Source organism: Bidens hawaiensis, unplaced genomic scaffold (genome assembly GCF_021521415.1).
Source record: "Bidens hawaiensis isolate Kalapana, Puna unplaced genomic scaffold, B.hawaiensis_p1.1 tig00020328_1, whole genome shotgun sequence".
In the NCBI taxonomy this organism is placed as follows: Eukaryota; Viridiplantae; Streptophyta; class Magnoliopsida; order Asterales; family Asteraceae; genus Bidens; species Bidens hawaiensis.
Window position 1 is genome coordinate 352,650 of NW_027493091.1, and position 14,043 is coordinate 366,692.

Genomic DNA, 14,043 nt, shown 5'->3' on the forward strand with positions numbered 1-14,043 from the left:
GCTATTTTCACGAAATTAGTAAAATAACGTCAAAATTAGTGCAATTTCACTTTTGCCCACCCAAAGGCCCATACAATTTCACTTACTTTTGCCCACACATAACTACATAAATATAAAAAGATGAAAAATTAATAAACAAATTATCTAATTAGTATAATTGAGAACTTTAGTATCACAAAGTGTGTCATTTTTGTTTTTGTATATGTAATAATGGTTTTATCTTTCAACAAATATATTGGTGTTGGTTGGATGGTTATGTTGATTATTGCAGTTGCTTCTACTGGCCTGGAACCAAGAATCAAATATTTGATGATGCAACTTTATTGGTTATTTTATATCAAGTTTTGGTGCAAACTTTTTTTAAGTGTATTATTTATGTTTTTATTAGTTAGGTGTGGTTTGGATGGTTGTGTTGTTAAGTAAAACTGACAGAAATTGAACCATCGCATTTTGTTTTAGTTTTAGTACCGTTACGAACTTAACTAAAACCAACAGAATACCAATTTTGTTTTTGTTTAGTTCCACCGTTCCGGTACCGTTACAACGTGACGGAGACCGACCAAATTTGCGTAGACTCATCACCTCAACCCCCGGTATCGACAACGCTTGGGTTTTATCAACGTCCGAGTTTTACTGACCGACGCCACCCCATTGGTCCACCTCACTTTTTATATTGTTTTTTTTTTATTTTTGATTTTAGTTCCGATTCCATAATGCACGTAACTAAAACTAACAAATTCGGGTCGACTTACTACCTGCTTTGGTTTATCACCGTCTGGGTTTTACCGACCTATCCCGGCACAATGCGTCGGGTAAAACACTCATTAGCTACAATGTTGCATCATTTAAGCGTCTGTCACAAGCACTATTTAACATTCACTAACACTCTTTACGTGTTTAGCCACGTCTAGAATCCGCGACAACGTGTGGGGTAAAGTTACTAGTTAATAAAGAAAAACAATCGACCCACCCTTAAGTTTACAATGTTGTATGTAACTTTATTAGGAAAAAAAAAAACTTGATTATAAGAAGAGGAAATAGTGCTCCTCTCATGTATTCCAAGATTAACTAATAAAAGTTGGTTAATTGAACCTTGCCCATAACCATCCTAAACTAACATTTTTTTCCCCAAGTGTTTTGGAAGGCCGTGGAGGCATAACCCATGCCTATGTCAAAACATTTGGGGGTTTCAAAAGGCGGTTAACACCGTTACATAGGGGCGCCAAGGAAGGAGGCGCTAGAAGGTTAGCGGGCATCAAAGGGGTGGAGAAGTTGAAACCAACAAAAACAAACCACAAGCATGGGTTTCGCCCCCCATGACATTCACAACACTTAATTTTAGTGGCATGACTCTCTAAATATTTCTCCAAGAATTACTAATTATGTGACTGTTGGCGTTTTACCTATCCTAAATTTACTTTATCATCTCCACACACACATAGCTCTCTCTATCTAATCATTTTAATAGGGTACTACTACCTCATTTCCGCCTTTCAAGCACTACTCCAAGTGATGTACCCACTTGAGGTACGACTACTCTAAAGGAGTACTCGCATGGCACCCCGTACCCCTTAAAGACGACATTTTCTTTCAAGATATGAACCAAATTTATGTTTGAAGTCTTAAAGAGGTGTTAAAAAAAATCGGATAACAAACTATATAACACCTTACACAAGTCTTATACCGTTATAAAGGTACTAGCCTAATAGAATATGATAATTCACGACCTTAAATATCATTAATGCATTATTAAATGTTGATGAATAAAGAACACAAATTACAAGTTTACAACTAAACACACTTGGTAGGAAACAATTCACAACTAAATGTATAAATTATAATTGCTAGTCTTTTAATTTACAAAATACAAATTAGAAATCATGTTATTGACATTTATTAATTTTTCTTAATTTACAAGAGTACAAGACAAGAATCAGATATTTTTGTTATTTTGTTTAGACTTTAGAAGGATGATTGTGACATAGAAATTAAATGTAAGGATTAATATGTGAAGAATAATCACGAATGCCTGCCCCTTCCCAGCCCATCCATTCTTCCCACAACTCCCAATCTGGATCGTCCATTCCTCTCATTGTCTCATCCAACGGTCCATCATCCACTTCACCAACAGTCGTTTCACCCCGCAAATCATTCATTATCATCTGCCCACACAAATAAATTAATTTTTATTCTGCTATGATTTATTACCATTTTATTTTATTTTATTTTATTTAACAAATAACAAAGTAAAAGAATGAGTTATATAAATTAAAACGTTGAATATATATGATTTTTAATTTACTAAAACAATTAAAGTTTTTTTTGGTGGTATAAAATGAAGCTTGGAATCATGAGAGAACTTACATCATAAGCTTCGTTAATTTGTTGAAATTGAATCCCACCATTGTTTTCTTTACATACGTCAGGATGATACTGAAATAATGAGAATTTGACAAAAAGACAATAATAAATATATAAAAGGTAAGGAAATTTTATATAAAATAACAAACATATTTACAATTTGGTCATTGAAATTACTTTTGTTAACTTATATATTTGGTTCACACTAGTAAGTTTTTTGTTAAACTTATTTTTTTTTGTTCACACTGTTTTTTTTCCTATTGTAGTCGTTAAATGTATGCAATATGCCTTTTGGAATATTATTTTGGCATCAATATATATGGGTTAGGTTATAATAGGAAGTATAGTTTTTGTAGGAAGGATAAGAAGTAATATTGTCCATTGATTTTGAATATAAAGGATTGAGATTAGTTTATGTGGAAATCAAGTGTAAACATAAAAGAAATGGCATAAAAGGAATAACACATTTGTTGACTTTATCTCTCCACATGTAAGACACATGCCAAATTCCCCCATCATTTTAAAACGTCCATAACTTTTTTTACGACGTTTTTATTGAAAAACAAATTCACCATAATAACGAGTGTCTTTTTATCTTTTTATATGAGTACCATATTGTAATATAAAAATTAAAAAAAAATTAATGGGTTTTTTTATAAATTGTGTTTTACAAAATTGTGTTATACAATAGTATTTTTCATTGTGTTTTTTCCATTGTGTCATACAATTGTGTTTTTTATTGTGTTTTTATCATTGTGTTTTTTTTCATAGTGTTTTTATCATTGTGTTTTTTACATTGTGTTTTTCATTGTGTTTTTTCGGACTTTTCCGGCGAGGTGGTGGCGGTGGGTGACGAGTGTGGTGGCGGTGGGCGGTAGAGTGGTGGTGGATGTAGGAGATGAGTGAAGATGTAATTGGGTTTTTATGTAAGTGGGTTTAACGTAAGTGGGTTTTGAGATTAAAGTAAGTGGGTTTTGATATAAAAATGCTAAGACAAAAATACCCTCCTTCTTAGCCTTCTTAGAAAAATCAAACCTCTTATTTGAACCTAACCCTAATATATATTATTTCTGCTATATATAAAAGACCCTACAGTTTTTGTCGGCACCATTTTACCATGCACGTTTTTTTAATCTTTTACGTCCTTATATGTACTACGTTACTATGTATATATACCTAACCAACAATGAGCAAATTAAGACACTTTCATTTTTAGACAGTTACAAATTATAAACCTACAAGCCGGAAATTTTAGTTGTTTGCTTGGTTGATTACAAGTAGATTTTTAACTTTACATTTGGATTTGACATGCTTGTTGTTAAAAGTAGGGATGAGCTCGGTATCGTACCGGTACCAAAAATCCTGATCTCGAAAATCAAAAATTTTTGGTACCGGATTCAGTACCGGTATTTAAGGTAAAATTCAAGAAATACCGGTACCGTACCGGTCCCGAAAACTCAAAATCTTGGTAACGATTCGGTACCAGTACTGATTTTGCTCGGCCCTAGTTAAAAAGTTTGCTGAAGATATCGAACTTGGGCCTTAAACACTGGTCTCAAAAACTCGTTAAACTTCCTAATAAACTTAGGTTTGAAATTTTTGACCCAAAATAACAAACTATAAATCTAATAACAAACAATTAAATATTTTCGGTGTCCTTTGATTCCCATGTCCGATAGAGTTCGGTTTTTCAGTATAATCGAAACTAAACTTTAATTTACACTTAAAAAAGAAACAGTCTGTTTATCATCATGGATAGAAATAAAATTTGCCTCAATCTCCCACTCTCTAAACTCTATCAATAAACTTTTACTATTTATGGGATTTTCTGGTTACAACTTACAATTGTTGTTAAAAAAAAACACAAAACCGAACTATCGATTATTAGTTTAGGTCGATTATTTCTGTGTCGGTTTGGTTAACAGGTTTCTTTTTAACACCCATGTCTTACGCAATATTTAAATGAATCAAGGATTTCATTAATAATAATAATAATAATAATAATAATATATTTTAATTATTAATTTTGTTATAACAGTTTTTTTTATTTTTTTATTCCTGAGAAAAATGATTAATTGATTGACTCCGTTAGGTAAGGTAGAAAGAAAAAGCTACCTTCAAAGCAAGCTGCCTGAAAGCAGTTTTGACTTGAGATTCAGAAGCACCACGATGAATCCTCAACACTTTATAAGGATCCGAAGCAAGAGGACTCGTTGAAGAAGAAGAAGAAGAAGAAGCACAACACACTTGAAACCTGCTACCGTTCTTCTTCCGAGAACCTTTCAGTTTTCCAAACGACGATGAAGATGATGATGACGAAGATGAAACGCAACCGTTGAGTATTCCAGCTGCTGCTGCTGCCATTATCAGTTTATGAGATGATCGGTGCCGGTTATTTTGAATGGATTATAAGTAATGGCGTGTGAAAGAAAGAAAGAATAGAAATAGAAAAAGATGTTGATTGTTGAATGCTGAGTTAAGAAATAGGAATGGTCAGTCAATATTATATTATTGGAGAAGACAAGCAAACAAAGCATCGTTTCAGAGTACGGGGGGTCAGATCAGAGATGTCAAAAATGGATGACGTGTCTCTTTCTGATTGGTTTGTTCAATAGCATCTTTTTGGATTTTAAACATTAAAATACTTATTATTAAACGTTTTTTTTATTCTATTTCAGCAAAATTACATCCAAAAAGATTTAATAATCAAAACCATCGTCCTTTAGTCAAAAATTATTTATACTCATGTGACCAATAATTATTACTCTATTGTTTTAAGATAATTTCCTTTATTTTGATTGGAATGAAAACCAGTCAATTGTTTATTACATACTAACAAAAGTTACTTTTCATTCAAAATTTTCATTGACTGTTTTTTCATCAAAGTAAGATTTTCATTGACAACAAAAATAAAAGCCAGAGTGTGACTAATTGGTATTATTGTTGTTAAAAAGTCGTAGTTTGAAAGATTAAAACACAATTCTTCTTCTTATTATTATTGTTACAGGTTTTTTACTATGGATTTATGAATCAATATATTACTAGCTACGTGAATCGTGTTAAGTTGCGAGCTAAAGGATTTTAACAACAATTAACTTTTACACCAATACAAACCTAATAAACTTGCTCAATATCTTAATTCAAACGATAACAACCTGCAATCAAATCAATATATTTGGCTCCCGAAGCAACTATCTTTGATGTGACCCCACAAGAATAAAAACAATGGGTATAGAATGAGATAGGATAGGAGGGACAGATGGTGGATGAATGGCTCTCATGTAGAATGAGACAAACACGACTCTTTAACCTCAAATATTCAATTGTAGCTTTCTTTGTTTTTGGTTAATTAGCACTTTTGAAACCAAGAATACTATTATTATAAAATAAGTTATCTTTTAGATCTTAAATTTGACATAAAATACTCAATCAGTGACATAAACCACATTAAAGTAAAAGAAGTATAAAATCAAACTAAGTAAAAGGAGCCAACCCACAAATCTATTGGGCCAACCTGAACACAACCCTTTTAACTAAAAGTGTTATTGAGTTCAAAATTAAACCAAGCCCATTTAGAGTAAGCCCAAACTACATAATTTCGTGTTAGGTTGTTTCCATGACAGAACTTTACGCGCCCTCCGACAACCATCCATTAATGCATCCACTAGAAACCAACAACACAATAAGTAAGTATATGATTTTAATTTAGGAGAATACAACTCTTGTTTGGATCAACATAGTGCAAAAGTAATTAAAAAGAAAAAAAGAACAAAAAAATGTGTACAACAACAAGCATTTTTCTCCTATCAAATTGAAAAAACATTATCATGGATTCAGTTATCGACTGGTCGACAGTATGACACCCTAATCAAAGGAAACATATGCACGAGTTTTCCTAGGAGGCATCGATATAAAAGTATAAAACTGTTTTATGTTGAGTTGAGGAATATAGTATTACCACTAACTGTCTTCGGATTCAGAACAAGGGTGTTCATCTGAATTAGTAGGACCAGAAGTAGAAGTAGGGTGTTTCTTAAACTGAACCAAAACCATAGTCATGTTGTCACAACCTTCACCACCAGAAGTCGGTGCCAAACACCTGTCGAATACCTTCTCACAGACTGTTGAAAGCTTAGTTTCCTGCAATATTTACGGTTGATTAGGTTGCGTTTTATATAATTTTTTTTTATGAGGAAAGATGGCTAAAAAGAAAACAGGCCGATTCTGCCCAAAGTGTACTATTAATGTCATGTAAACCTACTAAACCGCTATATTTGAAACTTTGAATAACTAGATTTCTTTTTTGTTTAGTGGTTATATATTGTAATTATAATATCACCAAGATTCATAAGTGATTCATTTATGCCACTTAATTATGTGTGATTCATTTGACTTGTTACTAATACGATACAGCCTGAAATTACCCGTTTATAATATAAATGGGTTCAAATTATGGCTTCTGAAAACTGCAAGTATAAAATTATAATAAAGTAAACTAGTGTTTACTTACAGTTTTTATTTGCTCCAGAACAAAGTCAACCAGCTGTTGGCTTGACATGCAATCCCTGTAAAAGAAAAGAAAAGTTTTAGGAGTTTATGAGATTTCCATACACATAGACTTAAAAGTTGGTTAAAATTGTAACGCAACGATAGAGTAAATATTTATTTATTTTTTCATTTAAGAACTCCTAACAACCAATCATTTTATTTTATATTATTTGAGTGTAGTTTTTGTCATTTACATGTATGTAATCACAAGTTCGCATATATAGCCAAATTACGTATACGTGTAACAACCAATTCACATATAATGTAATTATGAATAAAAGGATTTAGGAGGATTTGTTCATTTTAAATTTAAGTAACCAAAAACTTACCATATTCCATCACAAGCAAGAACGATAAAATCATCGTCGTCACAAAGCTCAACCTAATAACGTAAACACAGACAATGGTTCAAGTAGTGTCATGTCCAATTTTTCATAAATAATAATTTGTTAGTTATTTTAAATACAATAATATAAATATATAAATAATATGTAAACATACCGTGTTTATATCAGGATTAGCAGTCAAAATTTGCTTTTCAGCAGGCAATGATTTATCCTTCTTCAGTTCCATGTCCCCTAAACATATGAAGTAAAAAAAGTAAAAAAACCATAAAAAGGAATAAGGAAAGAAATACCTGTTTTGATAAATAATTTAACATATGAGAAGTACCAATAGCCCTTGTTAAGTTTAGAGTCCCGTTAACTCGACCACAATGAATAAAGCCACCAGCTTTTGATATCCTTTCTTTCTCAGTATCAAGATCAGGCTTATGATCTTTTGATAGATTATATGCCTGCATAAAAGATTAAATGCATATCTGCACTACACTTTTCCAATTTTTTTTTCATAAACGTTGATTTGTATCAAATAAATTTAAAAGAATTATATTGTATTTTATAATACTCTAATTTCTACGAATAAAATGACTTTCGGCCCGTTTGAATGAAATACTACGCCATTTTTGTTATTAAGAATCAACATGTAAATATTCAGTGAACAGTTTGTGAACCGTCTGCTGAACATTCATTTAGTTAAACGAACGAACATGACACATGTATCGTTCATGAATATTCGTTTATTTGAGTTCGTTCGTGTTAATTAATGGTATGTTTGTTGGTTTACAGTTGTATTATATTTATTTAAACATAGTTGGCGTGTTACAACTTAGTTTTAATAACATTTTAGGCCTAAAACATTATTCTTCACATTACTTTTAACTGGTTTTAGCTCAGATATGTTCGTTCATTTATGCTCAGTTATGTTTGTTCGTGACTTTTCATTTATATTAAAACTTAGTTTAGTTTTAATAATTTTAAAGCCTACGCTAAAATATATATCCATAGGAAACCAATCCCAGTTATTATCTAATTCCTATTGAATCCTAATCCAAGTTCATCTCAAACTAATAAGTAATACGGATAGAAAAATTAATACTTGTCTGGATATTAAATTCATGAATAATGACTATCTAGAATTCAAGATATATCACCTGACCCTTTCGAGATATCACGCAACGAGAATCACCAGAATTAGCCACAATAAGTTGGTTATTACGAATGATTGCCACGCAAGCAGTGCTGCCACATGTGGGCCCCTCATAGTTAGAATGTGGTCCCTGATCAGTGAAATGAATGTATTGAGTACCATTATAAATCTGTGTTGAGAACCCACAAGCTTTAGAAATTAGATAAGGGCATACTGGTCATGATACTAGGTAAGGGCATAATGGTCACTATATTAGGTAAGGGCATATTGGTCATTTAACATGGAATTTAGTTTTTATTATTGTTTTGTTAAATTATAAAAATAATTTCTGAGGTAAGGGCATGTTGGTCATTTAAGATGGATTTAACTGAAAATTCTAACGCCAGTTAGTGTGAAGGACTAATGCGTCACATACTGCTTACTTTAAGGATGTCCAGTGCAGTTACTAAAGATTAACAACTTAACCTGCAATTGAGTATATACTTAAATGATGAAATCTGTAATTTAAACTAATAATTTTAACCATATATATGATTTTGTCTTTAAGCAAAAATCAGACCTTTATAAAGTGCAAGAGTTTTATTCATATTCTAAAGAACATGCTTTAGGCATGTTATTTGACTAAAGGGTAGGTTAGGAACGGGCCAAATAAATAATGTCTTTTTGCAGGTCGTAACGAGTCGGCCAGGTTGACAAGAAACACTTTTCGAACTAAATTAAAAAAATATCCAGTGCTGGCAAAATAATTCAGATCACTGTAATTAAAATACTTATGGGAACCTTTCGACTCGTTCAATCCATTTGACCTGTTTCCTTTTTTATCTATTTATAATATACTCGTTAGAAATGTGAAACATAACCCAAAACAGCATTTCTGTTATTTGGTTGCAAAGAATGTACCTCTTCAACAGGCCAGTCATCAGTTTGACCTTTGGCTTCACCACTCTTAGGGGACCAAATTAATCCTTCCACCATGCCACTAAACTGATCTCTTTTATCTCCCAATATTGCTAACTCTCTCCAACCGCGTTGTCCGCACATCATTTCATCCAATCTATTAATCATGCAAAAACTTATGATAATGATATATTTGTTAAAAAACTATTTGCAACAGAAAGTAACCAAATTCTTCAGTAACATAATATAAATGCACACTTGTTAAGTTGTTATGGTAATAATATACGTGTAAGAATATATAGAAGTGGGCCTGGCGGGTTGGGTAACAGGTTGAATGGGCATTTATAAGTATGTCACATGAACACTTTATTATTCATTTTTATTGATGCGTGGGATATGATTATACAAACTATACTTACATTATCCATTTTTAGGAGGTTTATATGCATTAGAACACATTTTGTATGACTTTAACCTGTTTGGCTCGTTTAACCCACTTGACACGTTTTCTTTTTTTGTTAAATCCTTTACATTAACCGCTTTGACCCATTCGATATAAAACATGACCAAAACGAACTCATTTGTATGTAAATAGATCCTTTACCCCATTTGACCCTTTTTTAGAACCATAAACGACCTAAATAAGTTATGTGTGCCTATCAACCAATTTTTATTTTAATCTTTCAGATCAACCAATTTGGCATGTTAGAGATAAAATAAAACATAACCCGAATCAACCCATTAATAGGTAAACAGTACTACTACCTCTAATAACATCAAATAAAATAAGAATTATGTAACCTGAGGAACGATTTCTGGATAGCAGTGCCAACATCACCACTAGAATAAGCTTCATGTTTAATCACTTGTTGATGAAGATACTTGGCACAGAACTTAGAAACTGCCTGACCTGAAAACGCAAAGGATTAGTATTTTTAATCTTTAAATAAATAATATTTCCAACAAACACACTGCTTAGATATACAAAACTCCTTTAATGATTCTACATGTCTCTTTTCTCAAAAAAGAACAGTAAAAGAAAAAGAAAGTTGAAATAATTCAATGTCAAAAAGTGAAAGGGAGTGATGACTCAACTAACACTGAAAATCCTGCATAAAGAATGTTCTCAAAGCACAAAAAAGTTGACTTAGACACATTAAAATGCAGTAATCCTGTTTAAGCAGTAATGATTATCAATATAAGAAACATTAAAATACATATACACGTGTATGTAAGTTCATATTGTTACCTCCATGGCCATCATAAACACCAAAGAACGATGTTGAGCAGTCCAAATCAGGATAAGCAGCATGCTACCAAACACCTCAAACCAACAAGGCAGACAAATGCTGAGTCATATCACAACAACAATAAATTCCAAACACTAATCAAAGGCATCAATTCTACACCATATTGGTACAAATCAAAAAAACCATCATCATAATTCTAAAGATAAGGTTGTGATCATTTGAGTATCAACAAAAGAATTACAAAATATGATTTGACTATCCATGATAATCCATAATTTAACCAGAACAACAATACAGTTATACGAAAAAGCTAGAACATAGTCCAGTTTAGCAACTTACAGCATCTTCCATTGACGTACGCCACCCTTGCATGGATGACAGCCCATATCTTAGCTTCTCGTTCTCACCATCTTCAGATAATTTATCAGTTTTAGGCGTGCTTAGGTATATTCCCATTTCTAGTTATATATTATCAACCTGTGGATTAACAGTCATCACATACAATAATCACCGATTATGTCCAACGTCCAAAACTAACACAGTTTATTGCAAGAATAACAACACAAATCAAGAAGAATCCAGATATAACATATCAACACAATTCAATTCATAAACAGCATGACACATTCAAACACTCGTCCGTTAAAACTTCAATCACAATTGTTAATTCCCAAATTGCATCATCATCCAGATTCCGTTTAAAAATTTTCAAACAAATTCCCAAATTACATCATTACATCAATCATTCAAATACAATACAAAATCTTTTGGAGAGTTAGAGATAGAGTTTATTTATTATGTGTTTTGAGTATTATTAAGAATTGGAGTTGGAGTAATGAATGAGTTTAGGTTAGCATAAATAAAGGTGCAGATTCATTGTATTTTGTGTGGTTTTCGCTCTTAATAATATTGTGTGTTTGATTGTCGGGCTTGATTTCCAATAGCGCTAATTATGCTTTTTCGTTCAAAATTAACATGACCAAGTCTAGTGTGCGTGCCATAGGCCCATAGCCATCCTTGATCTTTAATGGAACAAAATTCATAAACAGCGTCACACATTTAAAAACTCATCCATTAAAATTTCAATCACAAATCACAAATTGCATCATCCGTATTTCGTTTACAAACGAATTGTCAAATCACGCCTCATTTATAATCATTACATCAATCATTGAAATAAGATTCAGAATCATCATCACACACGTTGCATGGTTGGCGTAACAACCATTAACGGAACTACGACGTATCACAATTAATCAACGATTGAATCCATATTGAACAGATAACGATTAACGGGCGATTCATTTCACAGAAACGCAAAAAAAAAAATAAAATCATATAATAAGATTCGGAAGTGCGTCATTGAACGATTAATAACGAAATATCTCGAGAGATGTTACCGGTTTGTTGAGATTTGGATCATCCGTGGAGAGTGATTCCGGTGGTGGTTTGCGACGGAGCATAGAATGAATAGATAGCTACTAAAGAAAGAAAGAAAGGTATTTTATTGTTTGTTATTGTTATTGTTAACTAATATTTAAAATACATATATATGCATTGGATCAACCGTTGACGCGGAAGCAGGTATATATGGAATACATTTTGGCGGGTGGAACGATAGTATTGGGCCTCACTTATTACTTAAATCCACAAATATTTTGTAATATAATATACTATAGGTTTATTTTATTTTATTGGGCAAAGTTTTAAATAACATATATGCCCACACATTACCACATACACATGAAATGGGGCTTTTATTATTTTTATAGATAACTAATTAACAAAATATTATATGTTTATTGTTTCAATTTTGTTCGCGAAATAACGAGACTTGAGTATGAGAGCGTGAGAACAAGATTTTTTGTTTCATTTTGTTAGATTTGAACATAGGAAGATATTTCACAAGAAAAAAAGATGGTGAAGCCTCGATGTTTGTTTTTATAGTTAAGTTTCCTTTTGAATGAAATTGATGTTTGTCGTTTGGAAGAAATAAAATATACATTGTTAGGATGACTTGAGAGCTAGGCACACGTATGTGGCTAGTGTTGGCAAGCATGATCGAAGAGGAGGTCACTTATAGTGTATAGTCGGTAAGTTCCTCCCATATTTGTCATCCATATGACCTATCTCCTTTCATTAGTGTAGATTGTTAGCATATTAATTACCCATACATTGTCTAACTTAAGGGAACTTAAATTAACCTATATACAATTTGTTTTTGCTCCAATCAACTCATTCTTTGAAAATGAGTCTAACACTGCAATGTATACAAATATTTTAATCGTTGAAAACGATAACATAGCAATAAAAGAAGAAATGAAGCAGGGAAGAATTTTTTTTATCTCGGAATGAAAATTACACAAGAACAAGAAACAAAGAATAATATATATAGACAAACATATACGGGCGTATATGTCATACGGCGTGCAAGTTACACGCCGTAAAACATATACGGCGCATATGTTCAGTGTATAAGTATATACGCTTACACCCCCCTCAAGTTAGAGGTTGAGAAAACCCCAATTTGCATAAAAGCGAGCGAAAATAGGGCCCCGGTAAGCTCTTTTTAAAAATGTCAGCAAGTTGATCTTTCGTGTTCATATGCACCAAAGTCACCAAGCCCTCCTGTAACTTCTCACAAACAAAATGACAATCTATTTCAATGTGCTTAATCCGCTCATAAAAGACAAAATTCTTGGCAATATAGATTGCAACCTGACTATCACATTAATTGAGTGTGACAGAAGTGATGTTAGGAACATTGAGCTCCGAGAGAAGTCTTGTCAACCATGCAAGTTCGGCAGCCACACGTCAAAGAGATCGGTACTTGGCTTCAGCAAAGCTCAAAGAAGCAGTAGGCTGCTTCTTAGATTTCCAAACAATCAGAGAACCCCCAAGTGAAAGATAAAACCACTAACCGATCAACGAGTATTAGGACAAGTTGCCCAATCTAAATCACAAAATGCCTGTAAAGCAAGGAAGGGTTGTTGTTGAAGAATAATCCTTGAGATAAAGTTCCTTTGACATATGAGAGAGTGTGAAGCGCTGCATTCCAATGAGACATCCTCGGATCTTACATGAATTGACTCAAAAATTGAACAACAAAAGCAATATCATGTTTCGTGTGAGTAAGGTAATTAAGTTTACCAACAAATTTCCAATATCGTAAGGGTAATCAAGAACAAGTCTCTCATGAGCTTTAAGTTGTAAATGATGAGGCAATGGAGAGTTGGTGATAGAAAGATTTGAAATATCAAATTCGAAAAGCATGTCCTTAACAAACTTGCATTGATACATAATAACACCTTTTGTAATGTAAAGAACCTCTATTCCCAAAAAATAATTGAGACTTCCCTGATCTTTGATTTTGAAAGATGAATCCAGGGAATTCTTGAGATTATTGATCTCTTATAATTTATTTTCAGTAACTAAAATGTCCTCGACATTTACAGCGACATAAACCACTGATGATCCCATAGACTTTGAAAACAAAGAA

At 32.4% G+C, this 14,043-nt stretch overlaps 2 protein-coding genes across 2 annotated transcripts; both read right to left on the bottom strand.

The window, feature by feature from the left end:
• Positions 1-1,988: 1,988 nt before the first annotated feature.
• LOC143560387 (chaperone protein dnaJ 8, chloroplastic-like) lies at positions 1,989-4,725 on the bottom strand. The gene is made up of 3 exons (XM_077048696.1): positions 4,477-4,725; positions 2,365-2,433; positions 1,989-2,162 (listed from the first exon to the last, which is right to left on the bottom strand). Exons 1-3 carry the CDS (start codon positions 4,723-4,725, stop codon positions 1,989-1,991), a joined length of 492 nt encoding a protein of 163 aa, XP_076904811.1.
• A 2,509-nt stretch (positions 4,726-7,234) lies between these two features.
• Positions 7,235-12,037, bottom strand: LOC143560388 (putative protein phosphatase 2C 60). The gene is made up of 9 exons (XM_077048697.1): positions 11,945-12,037; positions 10,884-11,021; positions 10,544-10,607; positions 10,096-10,204; positions 9,298-9,451; positions 8,402-8,527; positions 7,582-7,705; positions 7,411-7,487; positions 7,235-7,291 (listed from the first exon to the last, which is right to left on the bottom strand). The coding sequence occupies exons 2-9, from the start codon at positions 10,998-11,000 to the stop codon at positions 7,235-7,237; spliced, it is 828 nt and encodes a 275-aa protein (XP_076904812.1). The 5' UTR covers positions 11,001-11,021; positions 11,945-12,037.
• Between the last annotated feature and the right edge of the window lie 2,006 nt (positions 12,038-14,043).